This window comes from Pholis gunnellus (assembly GCF_910591455.1).
Source record: "Pholis gunnellus genome assembly, chromosome: 15".
NCBI classification, from domain to species: domain Eukaryota; kingdom Metazoa; phylum Chordata; class Actinopteri; order Perciformes; family Pholidae; genus Pholis; species Pholis gunnellus.
Genome location: NC_136542.1, coordinates 11,445,619 through 11,466,141, shown reverse-complemented (window position 1 = coordinate 11,466,141; position 20,523 = coordinate 11,445,619). Strand labels below are relative to the sequence as shown.

At 41.5% G+C, this 20,523-nt stretch overlaps 2 protein-coding genes across 2 annotated transcripts; one reads left to right on the top strand and one right to left on the bottom strand.

Annotated features, from left to right (window-relative positions):
* Nucleotides 1–1,602: 1,602 nt before the first annotated feature.
* On the top strand, nt 1,603–3,962 carry prlh2r (prolactin releasing hormone 2 receptor; the record flags this gene model as incomplete). The annotated part of the gene is made up of 2 exons (XM_079174269.1): nt 1,603–2,520; nt 3,636–3,962. The coding sequence occupies 2 exons, from the start codon at nt 1,603–1,605 to the stop codon at nt 3,960–3,962; spliced, it is 1,245 nt and encodes a 414-aa protein (XP_079030395.1).
* Nucleotides 3,963–12,308: 8,346 nt separating this feature from the next.
* Nucleotides 12,309–19,771, bottom strand: bahd1 (bromo adjacent homology domain containing 1; the record flags this gene model as incomplete). The annotated part of the gene is made up of 6 exons (XM_079174874.1): nt 18,031–19,771; nt 14,686–15,095; nt 14,261–14,420; nt 14,066–14,145; nt 12,689–12,780; nt 12,309–12,501 (listed from the first exon to the last, which is right to left on the bottom strand). The coding sequence occupies exons 1-6, from the start codon at nt 19,655–19,657 to the stop codon at nt 12,309–12,311; spliced, it is 2,562 nt and encodes an 853-aa protein (XP_079031000.1). The 5' UTR covers nt 19,658–19,771.
* Between the last annotated feature and the right edge of the window lie 752 nt (nt 19,772–20,523).

Below are 20,523 nucleotides of genomic sequence, written 5' to 3'. Positions count from 1 at the left end.
GTTGCAGTGACGAAGTGAGGCTGCACATAGTTGGTCACCCATTGGACAGAGGACACAAATTAATTCTGGACTGTCCAAGTCATTAAAACAGGTACCTTTTTCTTTTAATTCCTACATTTTGGAAATGCATGCACTCTGATAACTGTCAAATTTGCACGAAGTTATTTCTAAGAGAAGATATAGTTGTTTAATGATAAGATTGAGATCTATTTTGTGTATTTAGGGCTTCTTAAGATTTCTGAAAAAAAAGAAAACTGATGAATGTGAATTATGTGCAAATCAATGTATCACTGATCAGGTTAGGTCAATGAGGCATTGAGCTGATTCAGCATGAGAAAAGTCTGGTACATATTGTTGTACACGATTAAACTAATCTTCATTGTAAAATTCAGATAATTTAGTAAGAGAACAGTAACATTATGACAAATGGTGTGGTCAGCCTAAGTACGTCATTAATAAGCACTTATTCATGCTCTACAATAGGCTTTTGATTTACAGATGACGCTTTCACATTTGTGTGATAAATATTTGGAATTTGGCTAATCTGACAGGATTAGTTTTGTAGATACTGATTGTTTTGATATGTGTGTAGATATATAGTGTGATTCATTGCAGGACAGATTTAATTTTCTTATCTTGCTAATTTAAATATAAACCACTCCAGTGCTTTTTCATTCTCTTCTTTGCTGTCGTGTTGTTTTTGTTAATGAACCAAATCTTTAAGTCACAGCCATTAGAAACTATTTTCCAAGCATCTGTAAAAAAGGGGAGACTAAATCAACATTCATTTTAACTCATGCAATCGAGTTGCACAGTAGCAGATTAGTATCTCTTATTGCTCAGTAATACCTAGGTAGACGTCAGTGTAGACAACAGGGACAGGCAACAGATGTTCAGGATGACCATTCAGCTGGACTCTGAGGATGATATTTCTGCTGTATATGGAGCTAAGAGAGAAAGAAGCGCCATGGATTGGACAGAGGATTGGTTATGAAAACCAAAAATGTTTTCCAAAGAATGAGATGGAAAATATGTGGAGAGGTGAAGAGAAATAAAAAGGTGACAGAGTGTAGAGTGAAGAGGAAAGGAAGAAATGATGTGCAGAAGAGGTGGATGAAAGTAAACAGATGCAGTGGAGTTGAGGGGATTTACAAGCCCACCAGCTTTTTAATTAATCAGAGGAAGCAGAGGACCAATTGACAGGTGTGGTGGTGTGTGTAGTTGTTTTAATTATGATTTATAGTATCTGTCCCCTTGTATATTTAAATTGTACTTTAAAAGATTGTGCGTACCATTTTCTCCTGGGATGTCGGGCTAATTAATACACACATTTTCTCTCCCCGTGTAGACCATGAGTTATGAAGATGGGACACTAATTTGTTTCTCTCTCTGTTCAAACATATCTTCAATCTCCATAAATGATGGTGTTAATATCACTTTGGGTTCAATAAAATTGTTGTTTAATCACAGAGAGATTTATGATCAGATTGTTGTTGTGCCAAAATGTTTTTTTAATGTATCAATTATGATTACTTTCTATCATATGTGCAGAATATGCTGCAGATTATAAATAGTTTGTTATTTATTGTGGCTCCTACAGATATGGACTGGGAGAAGTCATTGAACCGATCCAGGGTGAACTCTTCTACTCCAGCCTCTTCGTCATCTCCATCCATGTCTGAGTCTTCATTCACCTTCTCCTCCTCCTCCTGCTGCAACTCGTCTCACCCCCTCTACTCCACCTCCCCGTTCTCTGACCCATCCTTTTCTGGCCTGGACCTCCTGTCCGACCTGAAGCCCGTCTTCATCCCTCTCTACTGTGCCGTGGTGCTGGTCGGCTGCTCCGGCAACCTCCTCCTGCTCTTTCTCATCTGGCACAGCAAGAAAAGACACAACACCACAAACTTCCTCATCAGCAACCTGGCACTGGTCGACCTGGTCATGTGCGTCTTCTGCGTCCCTTTGACTGCATCCTACGCTTTTGACCAGCGTGGATGGGTTTTTGGTCCCCACATGTGTCATTTTGTCACTGCCATGCAGTCTGCAGCTGTCTACGCAGCATGCCTGTCCCTCATGGCCATCGCAGTGGATCGTTACGTGGTTGTGGCTTATCCCATCCGCAAAAGAGCAGGGGGCCAGTTCTGCTTAGGTCTGGTGGTCCTGATCTGGCTGTCCTCTCTGGCTTTATCCACACCTACGGCAGTACACACCGTCCACCTGGACCTGCGGGCTGCAGGGCTGCAGATGACCGTTTGTGAGGAGTTCTGGGATGGCCAGGAGCGAGGCCGACTCATCTACTCCTGCTTCATTCTCCTCTTCTCCTACTTTGTCCCACTGGCTGCAGTCTCCATTTCCTACTGTGCTATATCCTACCAGCTGAAGCAGAGGACCAAGTCAGGCTTGACGGCGTGTCAGGAGTTGAGATCTGCGAGGGCTGCATGGAGCAAACAGAGGAGGAAGACCTTCTACCTGCTGCTGGTGTCCGTCCTCTGTTTCGCCTTCTCATGGCTTCCCTTACAGGTACAGATGAGTGGGAAAGAGAGACTGATGATTTGATGGATACATGAAAACATGAATAAACTAGAAGGGTGCACACAGTAGAGTGCAGACTTTGGCCAAGTGTTACAACTGCTGTATTGTTTTATTGAATAAATTCAACAAACAATTGGCCGACGTCCCGTCTAGTATGTAAGGCTTTCTAAAACACACTTCATTCAAACTCAAAAACAAGCAGCGATGAATGAACGGAATTGGGTTTAAGAATAGTCAGTGATGAGTCAGTCGCTGAAACTGGCAACCCGAATTATTACGCAGTTTGATGCAGCAGAGTACGAGATTAGTCAGACAGAGATTTATCACTTACCGACACATGCACACACGTACACAAGCCCACTCGCAACCAATGGGGGAGATAATGAATTCTTAAGGGTTCCTTAACTGCTTGCTCAGTCCATAGAAACTAAATACATCTACTAGCACCTCGAGAGCTCAAACACAAACACTGTGTATCTTGATTGTTTAATACCTTGTTTCATTTTTACAAAACCCGACAAATATTGGTTGTACGGCGATTATGTGTTGGGCTACTTTTTGGCCGGTGCAGTGACTTCAACAAGTCTTGAAGTCAAAGTGAGACTGCCAGACACACAGATTTTTAGCCAGATTAAACAAACGAGAAAAAACATGTTAACTGTTTCCCCCTTTCCAGTCTTTGTGCTAAACTAAGCTCACTGTAGCTTTCATCACACAGAGATGAGAGGAGTGCAAATATTTAAATCCTAGACTATGTGCAAAAAAGTACATAGTCTTCAGACTGAAATGACCCACTTGAACCAGCAACACAGCGTTTTACTGAACTAAAGACAGTCAGAACCGGTCACAGCGGTATGAGCAGTGACACGTTCACTTTCTGACTTACATGTACTGAAGTGCATTTTAACGGTGATACTATTGCTTAGCTTACAAAAAGCAAACAAACTAAACATTCAGTGATTATGAATCTTTCAACTGAAAAGTTTCAAATCAGCAAAGTGATACTGATAACACATTTCTAAAGAATATAATTCTCGAATTGATTACCAAATTACTTTTTCCTTGTATGACTGCTGAGTGCTAAACATTGTTTAACTTCACAGGTGGTGAATCTGATCCGTGATCTGGACACAGACTTCTCCATTTTAGGGAAGAATTACGTCAACATCATCCAGGTGTCCACTCACCTGCTCGCCATGAGCTCCACCTGCTACAACCCTTTTATTTACGCCTCATTGCACAAAAAGTTCCTCTCCTACCTGTGCAGCCACTTCCTGTTCCAGAGGAGAAAAACAAGAAAGGACAGAGGTCAGGGGTCAAGCACCCTGACGATGTCACACAGAGTGCAGCGCCTTCACACCTGCACGATTGTTGCAGATTTAGCAGGTGCTGTTGTAAATAACGTTATTCCTCAAGATATTTATGCTTAATATTTGTTTCACTTGAATACGCACAGGACTTTTATCTGCTGCTGTTTTCCATAAAAGGACACAGGGTATCTTCTTTACTTCATATTTAATCTGAATCTGGTCAGTGTTTAATAAACTGACAGGCAAATTAAGTAAGAAGCTAAATTAATTTAAAGCTCATTGAAATTCAAAAACTGACAAAGTGGGGTTGCAAGGCTTTTAGAAAACAGGTCATAGTCATAAATAAAAATGCACAGCTCAGTCTCCTTGACTGAATTTCTACAGGTGTAAAAACACTAACCTGCTTTGCTTCAAAGGATATACCGTGTGTGTAATGATTTAGATTTTGAACAAATGTGTGGAGGTTTATGTATTGAAAGTTTATTTACTGAAAAATATTTAATATTTTAAACAGTGATTTTGCTCTTGTCTTTGCAAAAATACACAATAAATGTATAGTTTTTCATCTAATTGTTGTACATATTCATATTCTTGAGCTTGTCTACTACTTTATGTGTTTATATATATATATTAGCATGCTGTTCTAATCTAAATGTGTTATGCCATTCCTGTCAACTTAAACTGATGGTGTATTTGGATAACTATAGGTATTTTACATGCATTTTCTCTTCTATTTTGTTGAATTTCATTCAATAAACAGGTTTATTTAAATCATTATTCCCTCTCCATTCATTGTGTGATAAAACGGGAACATGAAGCGTTTCTGTGATAATGAATTATGTATTTCTGGCATTCGGTTTGGCCTTGAGCCACTGAACGCTTTTCACACTGGTGCCGCTGTATGCAAATTCTGCAGCTTGACTAAATGTCAACTTTTAGATGGTGAGAGAATAACAACTATCATCTATATTGTTCAATAGGATATAAAACACCAAAGACAGTAAAAGAGTCAACATTTCATAAATAGAGAAATTAAAATGATGACAGTTAACTTGTGTTGAATTTGCTTTAAAAAAAGGTTTTACTGCTATAGGTGCATTTTTCAAATTGTGCTTTCCTAATGTATGCACATGTTCTACATACGTTACAAGATATGTGTCACTTTTACCTGAAAACAAGCACTCTGGTGAGTAAAATGCACCATTGCAGAGTTCTCAGCATTTTCTGACCAGCCACCTCATTTGTAAGTCCTGAGCGACCGTGCTGTATGCTGTATGCTGTATGCCAACACCACCACCACCCACTATGTTGTGTTGCAATAATAAAATATGTTGTATATTAAAGTCCCACAACACGTTTTTTTGCTCTGATATGCATTGTCAGCTGTAAGACCTTATATAGACAAGTGTGTGACTTTACAAATCATGTTCAATCAGTTGAATGTGCCACAGGTGGACTCCAATCAAGGTGTTGAAACAGCCATGAAAGATAATCAAGAGAAATAGGAGGCACCTGAGCTACATTTCAAGCATCATAGAAAAGGGTCTGAATACCCTTATTTTTGTAAAATACTGTTTTCGCTTTGTCATTTTGGGATGTTGAGGGCAGATTGGTGGTAGAAAAAAATATTTTAACGATTTGAACATGGTCCATGTGCAATTTATTGTGAGCAAATCCCACGTCTACTTCTGCATCTTGCTATCCTCGTGTCTGATTGTGTTGTCAACGTCCTTTATGAAAATGCAAATACAAGCAGGCTTAACAAAGTCTTTATATGCAAATGTCAGTGATGTTGATGAAGTGAAGTACCGGTAGTTGTGTGCTGTGAGTGTAAATTCAGGGGAGATGATGGTGCTTTGGATTGTTGGCCCGAACTCTTTGCATTTGTATCGTTCAGAAGGACTGAGAGTTATGAAACAACACGAGCAGGAAAACGATGTAAACCGATTCTCAAAAGATAATGGTGTTGTTGTGATGTCTACTCTTGCTGTCTGATGACACAAATAAAGTTGCACGCAACAAACAAGACAATCCTGGAATAACCTTGCAGGGCATTTGGAGCTGAAGAAAACAATTGGCAGGCTGTCATTTGCAGCTGTAGTACTTTGTTTCCCTCTAGACTCACAAGGATCTTTAGAGGGTCCACTGTAGGCAGAAAACAAACCGAAACATTAATGAGGGTTTGATGGAGCATGCAAGTCTTGAATATCTTTCTTCTGTGGAGAGGACTTTGTGCAGACCAACAAAGCAGCAAGAGAAACAAATCTGTTTTGACAAATCTTTGCGAGAAGAATCTGAAACTTTCAAAAGCTAAAGCAGCTGCGCATGTGGTTCAGTACATTGCTGGTGTATACAGCTGTACTCAGGAAAGCTTCAAAAGACAGCAGAGTGGTGAAAATTGGAATGAGTCAGTCCATGGGAAGCTTTGCAGGTGTGTAATTTAAAGACCTCAGGACCTCTATACTGGTATACACACATGCTCTCAGCCCAATTCATAGATAAATAAAGAAAAGGGTTTTTTTTCCCTTTCAAATATTTTGTCCTTAGAACAGCGTTTAGTGGTTATCCCTTTTTGTATGAGGTACACAGCTCTATCAGATGCTCCGAATATGTTCATTTTAATTTATATCTTTTGCATAACATTGATTATGTCGGTTTAGTCAAGTTTGTATTTGTACCTCTATCGGTGGACTAAACCATTTATCCATTCATTTGAGCTATTTTAACAGGTTATCCATTACGTTTAGCATTTTAAACTGTTAATTATCTTTAGCGGTTAAAACGTTAGCTTAAAGGGCCTTTATTTTTACTAACTACCTGCTCATCTACCTTGCTAACTATAGGCTGCTTTAACTGTTTATACTTTAACTTGAGCTATTTTAGCAAATTAAACTGCTAATTACTACCGTGTCAGACAGCGTCCTCAATGTAAGAGATCAGTCAAGGTGATCCTTGCCATTCAAATAGCATATGAATGAAGAGAAACATAAGTTTCAAATGTCCATTCATCAACTATGGAAATATCAATGTCTAGAAAAGTCAAGTCAAGTCTGTCTATCTGCAAATTTGAGGGCGTATGTTACAAGGAGCATCACTGTGAGCTGTTGTTGGGTGATTTTAAACATAAGTGGTTCAGGGGAACATACATTGAACATTTGACCTAGTATTACTCAGAACATGAAACCCTTTGAAAGATCTCCATAATGTGTCATATTAAGAGTATAATGAGCTGAGAAACAGAGGACCCTGGGTGATATTAACTGTTCCTTTAATACTAATAGCCAACAATTTCAATGTCTTATCCAATAAGCTACTCTCAGCTATTCCATCCTGTCCGTTTGCTTGATATTAAGGATTTATGCACTCTCAGTGGCAACATCAGACTCTGGTCATTGTAGACAAGTGTGTGTTTGGTCCAGTTATCAGCTTATTGAAGCTCGGACTGTTTATTGAGACAAAAAACTTGTACTTGCAATCAACAATCGCTCACATTTGTAATCCTACGTGATTGGTAGTTGTATCTCCTTAACACAAACATGTAAATAAAAATGTATTTCTGTTTGATTTTTCGTTCGTGTTCACAATAATTCATACAGAGGTGCCCCCTTCGCATGAAAGTACCCGAGGTTGGGAATAATCGATTAAAAAGACATGTCGATTCTGTACTGGCTGTCACTGCAAAAAAAAACAGGACCAGGACATCCAGAAGAGATAGCAGCAATGTCATAAACACACATTCACTGCACAACTCATTGAGACAGCACACACACACAAACAAACACACCACTGCTGGATCATAGGTGAATTGAAGCAGCTGGCTCTTCTCTCCGACTCTCTCCCCACACACGCTTGCTGTTACAGATGCAAATGATTTACCTGCCGCCTCAATCCTCAACCTGATTGAGTAGTGCTAGAGCCGTCATACATATTCATCAGAGGCCTGATTATTGAAGTGAGATGATTTATGTCTCCTCGTGTCTGCTTTCAAGATGCTCACACTCTTGTTTTTCCTGTCATGATCTACGCAGTGTAATAAATAAATAGGATGCTTATCACTTCAGGCGGAAGGAGACAAATTAATAAGAAAAATAGAAACAAAGGGGAAAGGCTTGAGTTAATAAAAAGATAACTGTGATTTTGATTAAATATTATTTTTCTGTGTTTTTTTACTTGACATTTAAATTAAAATAAAGATGATTTATATGTAGTTTTCATGGCAGAAAGGTGAAATCGCTGAAATTGTAAAAGTTTCTCAAATGGAGGCATACATTTCTAATTGAATTGTCCATAAAGACACAAACAAGAAACAGGTGGCTGACTGGAGGAGAGTTGAGATGTTGTGAGAATTGATTAATTAATTGAATTAATTCAGTTGTGATAACACAGGAGTCTGACAAACCTAATTAAGTTTGTATTGTAGATATTTTTCTACCTCAAATATGCCTTTTCAGTCCTGCATGAACCTTTGTAGAACATTGTTGTAATGCAATATTTGACACAAAATAATATAATTTTTCGAAAACCCCTTTTAAATCTCAGTGTTCTGATCGCAGTGATGACTGCATTTGATAAAACCAATCACATATAAAAACATTGGCTGAGTGAGCCCCCATGTGGGCAACAACTACTACTACAGCTCTCCCCTTGGCTCGAGTATTTGCCAATTAAACTAGATATAAGCCATAAAAAAAGCTTCCAAACACATGTTCAAACTCATATATTATTTATTACAATTAAATATTTTTCTTATATTACAGAGGTCCATTTGAAACCATACAAATAATCTGTGCTGTGGTTAATATTTCCAAGATATTTCCAAAAACGCCATGCAAAGAATATGAACATAAATTCACATCAGAAGAACCAAAGTATAGTTTTTTTTTGTACACCTGGGAATGAAATTAAAATTCACGTTTCGATACCTTCCCGTCTTTCTCTTTTTGGTGCAAACACGTCTTTGTGGTGATTCAACATCAGACCAGCGTCATCTGGCAACAATGAAAGGCATTTGGAAGGTGGGTGAAAACAACAGCTCGTCATTCTCTTCGGGGAAAACATTCGGTGTAAATACAGGTTGATGGGAACAGGCACAGAGGACCGATTAAGACATAAGTATCACACATCTTGATTAGACATAACTAGTTTGCAGAGTATTCCTAAGGCCATAACATGGACTGTGTGTGGTTTCTAACTCTGATCCAGAACCTCCAGGGGGATTTAAAATTGAACATCCAAATCAAACCAAATCAAACCCACTTCTGCTTTGTCGGATTGTACTCTGTGGGCTTCAATACTGTCCATCCACCATCCATAAATGTTCAATTAAATGTTCATGTCAGTGGTGAAAGTTTGCTTTAGTTTTGATACAGACGGATAACCTTTGGTTTGATCAAAATGACAGGGTCTAATAAATAAAGAGAGTCAAAAAGTAATGGACCCAACACTCTGTACAAAAGGTAAAGCAGAAGTAGGCAGGATGTGGGCATTTTCAAATGGTACTCCACCCAAAATAAATATTTTCACAATCAACAACCCCCTGTGGTTTCAAGGTGGTTGTAAATAGTTTGCAGTTCATGAAGAACAGCGGTTGGGACCTTAATACGTGTCGGATACAAAGGATTGAAATGGTGACAAAAAAAAAAAAAGTTTCAAAGCAGAATAAAGAATTAAAACCTCACAAACACTCTTGCAGCATAATCCATTTCCTCACTGCTTGAAGCTCTGCCAGGAAGTTGTGTCTTTTGTTTGGAACATAATAACCATACAGACGGACAGCTGAGAGGTGGATTATGATGAAGAAGCGGATTAGAAAAGTCTCTGTGGACATTTTGATTTGTCCACCATGAACACTTTGTAACCACTGAAATTCATCCCAACCGATGGAGTTCAAGCGGACTGCAGCCGCTGTTCTTCGAGAAGCACAAAACTACGAACTCAATATTTTGGGAAATACACCATCTTGTTGAGAGTTAGATGAGAAAAATCAATACCATACTTGGGTCTGTACGCTAAATATGAAGCTACATCCAGCGGACAGTTAGCCCAGCTTAGCATAAAGATTCGATTATTACAGACAACATGTTAATTAGTGAGCTTTATAGGTGCAGGAAGGTGGATTCTATTGCCTAGCTGTTCCCCCTGCAGTCTTTATGCTAAGCTAGGCTGATCGCGTGCTGGCTGTAGCCTCGACTGGTATCCATCATGTCATTAAACTTTCCACAAGAAAGCAAATAAGTGCATTTCCCTAAATGTTGAACTATTCTTTTACAGCCACAGATTTGTATCAGATCACTTTGAATTTGAATCGAAAACGCGGGCAGACTAAGTGTAATATAATTGTGTCAGATCGCACAAAAGATCACATGAATGCGATGAACCCGAGATGCTTCTCAAGCATCTAGGAATCAAGATCAGCACACTAAGAAGCCTCATTACCCCGAGGCTGATATCAGCACACATCTCTAAATGAAAGGCTGGGAATGTTCTATAAGGCAGCAAGATCAAGGGCACAGGCTAATGGCAAGGTAGGTTTAAATCATTGTAGCATTCGGCATTTAAAGGTGAAGAGGCAAAGCTTTATCATCTTAGGAGAAGTGACAGGAGAATGGCAGGAAGCTGGGAGAGGCCAAGGTACGTTTTGGTCCTGCAGGTTAAGCATCTCTGGTCACATGTTAGCAGGTGTCCTTCAAACTGTATCTGAGATCCTTCTAAATGTGTCCTCACATCCGCCCGGAGGACTTCAACACTTTCAACACAACATTTAATAGGCTTGTATTAGGCAAGCAAGCTCAGTCACAGAAATACTATTGCGAATGACTCACACTTTTCATCGTAGACAGTGCAGCTAAGAAGGAGAAACCTCCTTTATAATCAGGAATACAAGCCACTCAGCTAAAACTCTATTCTTTAAAATTATCTTTTGAAAATAAATTATATTTTCTCAGTACAGAAATAAATACATATCTTCTCTCAAACATAGGAATGGATCATCATCATCATCACAGATCTAAATGCTACACTGAATACATTACTCACCATCTCATCGGTGAAGAAACAAGAATATAGGTGACTAACTGCCATCTGCCACGAACAGAACAGACACTCATCCAGATATATAAATGCAAATATACAGTTAGCTGACACCGGAGTCATATTACACCTCTGACAATCAGCTTTTGAGAAAGTAAAATATTCCTCAGCGTTGGCATAACAAAAAAAACCCTGTCAATGCTGGGCTCATTGGACGTCTTCACACTGCAAAAGTCAAACTAACTGAAGTGTGCTTTCTTTGTAGAGTGTAGTACTACATTAGGAAATCACCATTCAAGGTGAATTTGAAGAGTTACATAAAATTCATACTTCTCTCAGGAAAAAAACAGAGAGGTGGAGCCAAAAAAACGTCCACGCTTCGTTGTTTGCCGCGCCCGTACTTAATCAGTGTTAAAAGAGTTTGATTTCATCAAACCTTCTGATCAAGAACTCTCCTCACAGCTGTGGTTAGAGTTCACTAGATAGACCTACAGGTCAATCGTAGTTACATGGAAATGTTAAATCATAGAACCGTTTGCTTTCCTGCCAAGAGTTTGATGAGAAACTCGATACGACTCTCATGTTTGTTCTGGTAAATATGTAGCTGTAGCCAGCAGCCAGTTAGCTTAGCTCAGCACAAAGACAGGAAACGGGTGGAAAGAGCTAGCCAGACGCTGTCCCGTTTTGAGTCTCTATGCTAAGCTAAAGGGTGCAGTGCACTGCTGCGACTAGGTTCATATTCAACCATACAGATACAAGAGCGGCATCGATTATCTCATCTAACTTTTGTCAAGAAAGCAAAAAATATCCCAAAAAACTATTCCCTAAAAACTCCTTGAACACAGATGTTCACTGGAGCTTCTCTGTAAAACATTTGTATGCAGAATATATCTAATATCAAATGTGATTGAATGTTCAGCCACTCAGAAATCTCTTTGTCTCCTCTCAAGGGCCGATGCGGCATGATATGCCTAAAAGTTTCTTCAGCTATGGCGTATCATTGAGACACACCGAGTGTCTGATATCCGTCAGGCAGACAGTAACATATTATCACATGTAACATCAACCTCTCTTCATACCGATCAAATGTCACATTTCTAAGAGCTACAGTAGCATTTTCTACAGCAGAGTAAGTTCCAAGTTCTCCAAACAGCTGCTACGACACCACAGAGCCATGTATGACAAAGACCATTACACTGCCATATTAACTTTTATACTATATGTCAGGGTATTACTCTCACTAAATAAAAAGGTGTGTCATGTAAGTACGAGCAAGAGATTTTAAAAACAAATGAAGCTCATCTGTCAATCCTTCATCTTAAACTTCCAGTTCCTGTCCCACAAGCAGCAGGTAGCTGTGTAGCCAATAAAAAGTTGTGGAAGATGTATAAGATTATCTCACTTCCAATAGCATTATGTGTCATGCCCCGTCAGGTGCTACTGCAGGTTCTTGAGGAGGCGTCCGTAGCGAAAGTCATAGACGTGTCGACAGAAATACACCAGCTCTGGGTCGACGTCATCGGGCACACAGTGGTGGGTGGGCATGGCGTTGCCGACAATGGGTGGCACCACGAAGGAGGCGGCACAGTCGCGCACGCCCTCCCTATGGCGTTTTACCAAGGCACAAAATCTGGACAAAGCACAAATGTCGGACATCAAACTCAATCGTCTTTAAAAAAGCAAAAAACAGCCTTATGTTAAACATTTCAAAACCAGCGCTGTGGGATTTTCTCAGCAGGGCTATGTAATCTTTCTTAGGAAACGTGTTTAATGCAAGAAATACACTTCAAAGAAAGCCACCACAAAATGTTTCTTACCGACAAAACTGTGCCAACGTTAGGACATAGCATTTGTCTTCAATACAGGCCACACTGTTCACATCCTGGTGACGAGACGCAAAGATCTCATTCTGGAGAAAGAAAGAATCAGTCATGTAAAAAAAAACTCAATCAACCAAGACTCAAAATTAAACAACTGATTCCCTTAAAAAGGTGCAGTGTGTAGCATTTGGCAGCATCGAGCGGTGAGGTTGCAGATTCAACCAACAAAAACTTTGACACAAAATGTAAATGGCCCTATCTGGAGCCGGTGTTTAGTTTGTCCGTTCTGGGCTACTGTAGAAACACGGCTGTGTAAATGTAGATATAAACAGCTCATTCTAATGTAACGAAAACACAACGATTCTTATTTTCAGGTGATTTCACACTAAAGAAGACACAATTATTAACATTATAGTCCACTTCCGCTAATCCTTACTTCCTTCAGGCCTTCCTACTTCATTGCACATGAGCACTTGTGCCTTCCAGACATGGAGAGAGAGCAAGACAGAATCACAGGAGCAAGATGTTTCTTCCTCAGAGACAAAGCCCTGCTACTGTTCTCACACCGCCGCTCTGATGCGTTTGTAAATTCAGCCGAGAAATGACAGTTGTGTGGTTTATTGTTTCTAGAGATTAAATAAAGTGCAACTTGGTCCTTTGGGAGATTACTGGCAAGCACAACAGAAGCTGCTCTTCAACATGTGTGTCTGCCAGCGTACGTGTGTTTGTTTGTTCGTACGCTCGTCTCTTTCAAAACACATTTTCACTTTCTGAGTCAGAAATGAATTCGGAGAGCCTCAAGATGAATTGCTAAAAACATTAGTGTGCTATGTTGTGTTGCAAACTAATTCTCATATCTGACAGGAAAATACTTTATTAGAAAAATGAATTCAGCAAGAATATACCCTGCATACTTAGCCAACAGAAAAGAGACACTGTGTTTAAAAGATGATGTTGTCACTGTATACTTTGCTTGACATCAACAAAAGAAGCCAACAATGCCTTAATAATCTGTTTCTCAGTTCTTTAAAACGTCCCCTCTGTCTGTGGCTCTCAGCCTCATTTGTTTCTACTGAAGATGTGGAGCTTTAAAAATGTATTATAAATATAAAGTTTATTTTTTTTAAAAGAGATAGGTATAATAGATTGTGTTTTAAAAGTCAGTTTATCTTATTTCCACTTTTCCACTTAAGAGACTTGGCTAACATGGCATGAAGCATAAATATTCCAGCTCTGCTTACATTCAGTTAAATAAACCTTACACACTGATTTACAAACTATTTGCAGATTGTTAACTGGAGCTATGTTTGATTTTACGTCTAACACTCGCAGACCAATCAGAAAACAGTCCTTTAAAAAGGCGTAAAACCTCACCTCACAATGTAGACTGGGATTGCGTCCCCCCTGTGTGTGTTCTGGACGGTAGTACCAAAACAAACTCATCATCAGCTCCCCTGAAGACAAACAAACACAAACACACAGTTCACTTCCGTGCTCAACCGGTTATTACCGCATTAATTCAGCTTCTCGCGTGCTGGAAATCAACACTGTGTACAGTCGGTGTCCTACCTGACTCTGGCTCTTCCCACAGAGATGAGATCTTGGCCACGTAAGGCAGAGATTTCTTTCTAGGTCCAGATTTCAGCAGAACAGTGTCTCTGACCCGAATCAGCTCCCCGTCCCTCTGGACTCCCTCGAAACACTTCCTCAGCACCAGAGCCTCGTCTCCCTGGGAACACAGGCAGCAGGAAATACTGACTCCTCAAGCAGCCAGACGCTGATAAAATGTGATTTGTATTGAATGACTTCTGTACCTCAACAGAAATGTGGACAAAACTCGACATACAGTGAAACAGCTCTAATATCTCTGATGCCGGTGTAATAAATCACACTCTCTTAGGACAAGGCAGGCCCGCTAAATGACACCACATGTAATTACAAGCGGCACCGTCGCGGCTGCATCAGAAAGCACCAGCATGACTTTCCCTACGTACCACAGAGAAAACCTCCTTCTGAAAGGGCAGGCCAACTGGTTGCCAGCCATTGGTTGATTTTTGGCGTCCGTTCTTTGGCTGCTTAGCAACCGTTCGCCCTCCGACGCTGGCAGCGCCGAGCTTCTGCTTCTTGTTCCTGTTGAGAGGGCAGACAGCCGAGCTGATGCTGCCGGTGCCGCGCGCGCCGGACCTCGACCCGCTGGGCGACTTGGCACTCTGTGGACACTCCTTGGCCACCTGCAGCGGAGGCTGCGGTTGGCCGGGGTCGGACAGTGGAGTCTGGACGCGGGGCACTGATTGGCCGGCTGGAGGCACAGTGGGAGAGGGGCAGCCAGTGAGGGTTCTGGGGCTGGGAGAGATGGGGATGGAGGAAGATCTGTGGTGGTCATTGAGGGTCGATGGGTAGTCGTCTGAGGAAGAAACAAAACAGGCAACATAAAGTAGAGTGACAGACAGTCCTTTAAGGAGCAGCTACGGTGATCATCAAACCTTCAACAAGCTTACATAATAGAGACATGAACGATACTCAGTTATTAGTTCCGCTGAAGCAGCAGAAATAACAAACAGAGCCTCAATTAAGGTAAATTATAGTCTTTAACATTGAAACCTCTAACACACACACACACACACACTAAAGCTTAGTGTGCAATAACAAGAACAGGTTCTGCACACTCCCATGACAGTTGTGGTGATGACATTAAGATTAATTAATGGTCAATATATTTCAATGTTTCCTTCATGGAGAATACATTAACGTAAGCATTACGGCACTTGCTTTAGCCATTAGCAAACATAGGTTTTATATATATATATATATACACACACATGTATATATGCGTATATGGATGTGTATCATACTGTTGTTTTACTTGTACTTTAATTGAGTACTTTCATGTTATGCTGCTTTATACATACTATATTTCAGAGGGAACATTGTATTTATACTCGACTACATTTATATGACAGCTAGTTAATCGTGACTGCAAATTAAGATTTTATGTGCGAAACCTTTACTGACCTCATAAATTCTGATGTATTGTTTACTGTAATGTGGCTCAAGATAGCTCAACCTCAACATCAAAATGCTGCTTACACAGTAGAGAAAACCCAGTGGTTCGTTTTACTCCTAATGCTTTAAGTACATTTTGCTGCTAATACTTGTGTACTTTTACTTATGTAAAAGTTTATTGTCATAGAAGACCAAGTGAGGCTTAACAGAATTAACTCAGGTGCATTTCATTGCTTTTGAATTCAGCCTTTGTGTTGTAAAAGGGAGGATGTGCCACTTCTTGTGTAAAATGTCACACGTGTTGCTTTAAGTAATCGTCTGAATATTTCTGCCACCACAATTACTACATTGTGATTTCATTCTCTTATAATTTTAAAGCCCTGCACACCCACAGAGGTGTTTTCACTGAGCTACTCACACCTCTGCTCAGGCGGATGACACTTGACAATTGCGTTCCCATACAACTAAACTGCATTCTCAGTTACATTTCTTCAGAACGAATAGAAGTCCGTGGCAAACAATTATACAACATGTCATTGAACCTTCCCAGTTGCAACATTTTTTTCCCTACCATAGCATGACTAACCCTACTCTGCCTCTGGTTGGCCCTGATATTCTTATCTTTATCCTAATCAGTCTCACTCATAATAATAAGCCATGTGCTCCTGCTTTTTGCACAGAGAGTGTGTATTTTCAGAGCAATCATTTTTTTCTATTTATATTTGAATGTGGTATTCTATTCTATTCTATTTACTTATGCGTGTGTGTTTTTGTCTGCTTCTAAAAGCTGAACGGAGGAGAATATGACATGGCATTTAAGTATTTAATTGAATGCAGGAGACCAGGCTGACCAATACGGTGTAGGTTGTTTCGCCTGAACAGGTGCAGCAAAATGAACAGGAGGGCGAGGGAGATGTCAATCAAACCTGATCCGTGCCCATTCAGTACGGAGAAGAGGTCTAATCAGGCAGAAAAGTGAAAAAACACCTGTGTGGGTGGACGAGGCCAGTTTCACAGCAGACATTTTGACTTGTCGTGACAGGAAAACCACAGGTGTTACGAATAATATTAACCATGGCTCTGTTCTATTCATGAGTCCCCCAGTACGCCATGACATGGTGACAGTAAGCCAACATGCACAATACCAGGACGAGCAGCTAAATGGAATTCAGCCGTCATTAATTCTATTATTTACACCTGCGCTTGTCCTACTGTGACAAATGTCAAAATGTCTTCTGTGAAATCTAATAGTAAAAAGCTGAAGATGTCGGTGCTCTTGTCAACAAGAGTCTCAGCCCCCACAGCCTGACCCGCTTTTGGCTGCCACAGAAAGAAAAGGGGGGAGAGAGAGAGAGAGAGCGAGAGCGAGAGCGAGAGAGAGAGAGAGCGAGAGAGAGAGAGAGCAGCGTGTGTTCTCGTGTAATTAGTGTTGCTTTGAGGTCACAGTCAGGTGTTTCTAACCATACACTCACACATTCAGGCAGACGCATATCATGAAGCGTTTTTCCTGTTCTGGTTCACCTCTCTGACTCAAACTCTGTAGTAACTAACTGCTGACATTTGAGCTCATACAATCAGCTCATTAGGTTTCAGCTGCAAAGGCCTTGTATTCACTGTCCGGCTGCTTGTATTCAGACGAAGGCAAAAGAGGTCTTGCCCTTTATCTGATATTTTCTTTGTTACCTCCCACTCAAGTGACATTCCAAAATGGAAGATTAAAAATGCCTAACATGATAGCTATTCTCAGCACATTGTACTGCTGTGGCAGCCGGAATTGGGGGGGGGGGGGGGGGGCACTGCATACAAAATAACCTAAGAACTGCGGAGAGCTAAGCTCATGAATGTTTAATACTAAAACCTAGTAGGGAAATCCTTCTGTCTTACTTAAAGGGGTCAGTGATTTTACACATAAAGTTCAGTTTCCTTGTCAGCCTGTGAACAAAAAGTTATTTCACTTATTTTGTGGCTCCGCAGGAAGCTCTCTAAAGTCTGAGAATTTACTACGAACTCCAAATATATAACAATAAGCCTCCGTTACAAACTGGGGGCAAGGAGTTGAAGAAAGATGTTGGCCTCTAACATGCAGGGGAGTTTTCACTCAACCAGGACGGGAATCTTAAGGATGGCAACTTTAAAGCTCATCTGCAGTACATCACTGCCACACTTTTACTCTGCAGCTGCAAGAAATACACACATCCTATTAGGATTCAGAAATGAAAGAGATAACGGACACGCTACTGTCTTTATTCCTTACATCTGAGGCGTTTGAGGAGTATTGCTACATAAGTACCATTAAGACAGATACCAGTACATTAACTCATCAACTGTCTGCTCACCTCTTTTGATGCCGTGGTTACATTTGGTGCAGTCCGTGGGGCTGAAGGAACACCCTCCTCTGGCGATGGCTGGAATCACACTGGTGTAGGAGGAGTAGCCGTTGATCCTGCAGGGCTCTCCGTAGCACGCCTCCACTGAGGTGCAGCAGTACACTGGATGGGTAATCCCTGAGGGCTGTGGACCGGTGCTGGGGAGCAGCTTGGGTCTCTTGCCGCTCTTTGGGCACAAAGCGAGGGGAGAGGGGGAGGTGTCCGGGTGGCTGAAGTGGACGTAGTAGCCGGGGAAACAGGTGTAGGTGTGCGGGCTGATGGTTATGGCTGCTGGATGGGTTACGGAGTGAGGGGCCTGAAGATGGTGGTGATGATGGTGGTGGTGGTGATGGTGGTGGTGGAACACCTCGGACATCGTGCCGTCCTCGGGCTCCTTGAAGGTCTTGTCCTCCAGGAAGAGGGCCAGTCTGTGACAGTACTCGACGCACCTCTCCTGGGAGCAGCAGTAGCAGGAAGACACGTCAGTCTCCACCTGCTCCTTTTTGATTGTTTTCAAGGAGAATCCCAGCGAAGAGCCACGATGGAGCTCATGTTTGAGACACTCCTGTCCTCCTGCGGCGCCCTTCCACTCTGGATCCAGAGCCTCGCTTTTACACAAACTGCAGCAACCCTGGATGGTAGAGTCCGGCTGGGAACGAGCCGGATCTTCTGTACCCTGTTTTATTTGCTTTAGTTGGTCATGTTTGGGATGTGTTGTTCTTTTGGTCAGCGTTGTTTCTCCACCTACTGGCTTACCGCTAATCTCACCCTGAGTCGTGGCTGCTGCTTCACTCCCACTCGCCGGCTTGGAGTCCGTCTTCTTTTGCCGTTTGGTTCCATACCGCGCACTAGTGAGTTTGAGCAGCGTTGCAGCAGTAAGGCCCGCTTGACGCCGAGGCGTCGGTGCAAACAAAGCCAACCAGTCGATGTTCTGAGCCTCCGCTGCCGACCGCCTCTGTTTTTTAGGTCTTTCTTTTGGGTCTGCTTTCCCTCCCGGAGGAACCTTTTTGGTTTTATGACCTCTATTTTCATTTTTAGTGAGAGTATCTTTTGCTTTGTCTTCACTAGAAGGCTGCCGTTTCTTCTTGAGATTTGAATCATCTCTGTAGAGCAGCAAGCTGTTGACAGCCTCAGCGTTAAGAGAGGCCATTCTCCGCTGGCGGGGCTCAAAGACAGGTGCGGGAAACATGAGTAAGGCGTCAGATTGGTTGATTTTTGGTTCCAGTGCTTGCTGATTGGCTGTGGACGTTTTCTTAAATCCAGATTTGGTCCTTCTTTGACTGGAGCTGGAGTGCAGCTTCTTCTTGACTTTAACCCTCTTTTGTTTCCCAGATTTTGGTGCATCCTTTACTTTACCCTCAACTCGTTTCTCCTCCAGACGGGTGAGCAGGACGCAACAATCCAGCGCATCTCCGTCACCCCCTGCCAGCGTCTTCTTTCTATGTCGATGTGACTCTTTTTTATCCTTCTTTTTCCTCCCTCTCAACTCATTTTTTCTCTCTTTCCCTTTTTTCACACCACCTCCTTTCTCCTTGCCTCCCTTCTCCTTCCGGGGCTTCCCACATTTCACAGGCTGGCTCCGCTGAGCTTTCACCATTGTCACAGCGTCCGGGGGCAGAGCCACCACCTCCTCTTCATCCACGGGGTCCTACGATGGCGGGTTTCAGCTCAGAGAGACCCTTCAGCGAGCATCATCATGGGTCATCACCAGGGTCCATACACTCTCTGGGGAGACACAGATTGGAGATTTAACTGTAAAGCTGAAGACGCACAAAGACAGAGAATCTGAGAGTGACTTAATGTAACCGACAGGATCTTTTGATGCATTATTCAACAATTGGTTTTACTTAGTTTGCTGTCCAGGTCCCCAGAGAATATGACCACTTAGACAGCCTTTCTCCTTGACATGCAAATACACTGCACAAACAAGACGGAAGATGAGCGGAGATAAAGAGCACATGATATGTTGTGCCTGAGGCCATATGTACTCCAACCTCCTTCCCATTTGTCTGCTCCGTCTTGGTTTAAGATTTGCTCTTTTTCCACTTCTCTCATTATATATTAATTCATTATGCTGTATCTGCTACTGCCGTGATTTGATTCAGGATTGCAGCTGAATAAAAAAAGGAAACTATTGCCTTTTCGCTTTGTCAATAAAGATCATTTTAATCTCCATGAGCTCAGGTTGAAGCACATTAATGACTCGCACAATCCACAAGTAGCTCAATATTACAAGCTTTTACTCACTCGGTGATGAAACACAGAAACACGGCCCAGAATCAGTTTAGGTGATGCATTTAATGTTTGATACGATGACGCTTTTAGAAGCGATTTGGATCCGTAATGCACTATTCCGCACTGATTTGTTTTTAAATCATAGCCACAGCCTGTAGCTGATCTCTGTGCATGGCACTATGGCTTAGCAAAGAGTAGGTAATCAGATTAAACATGAAAAGACTGTCA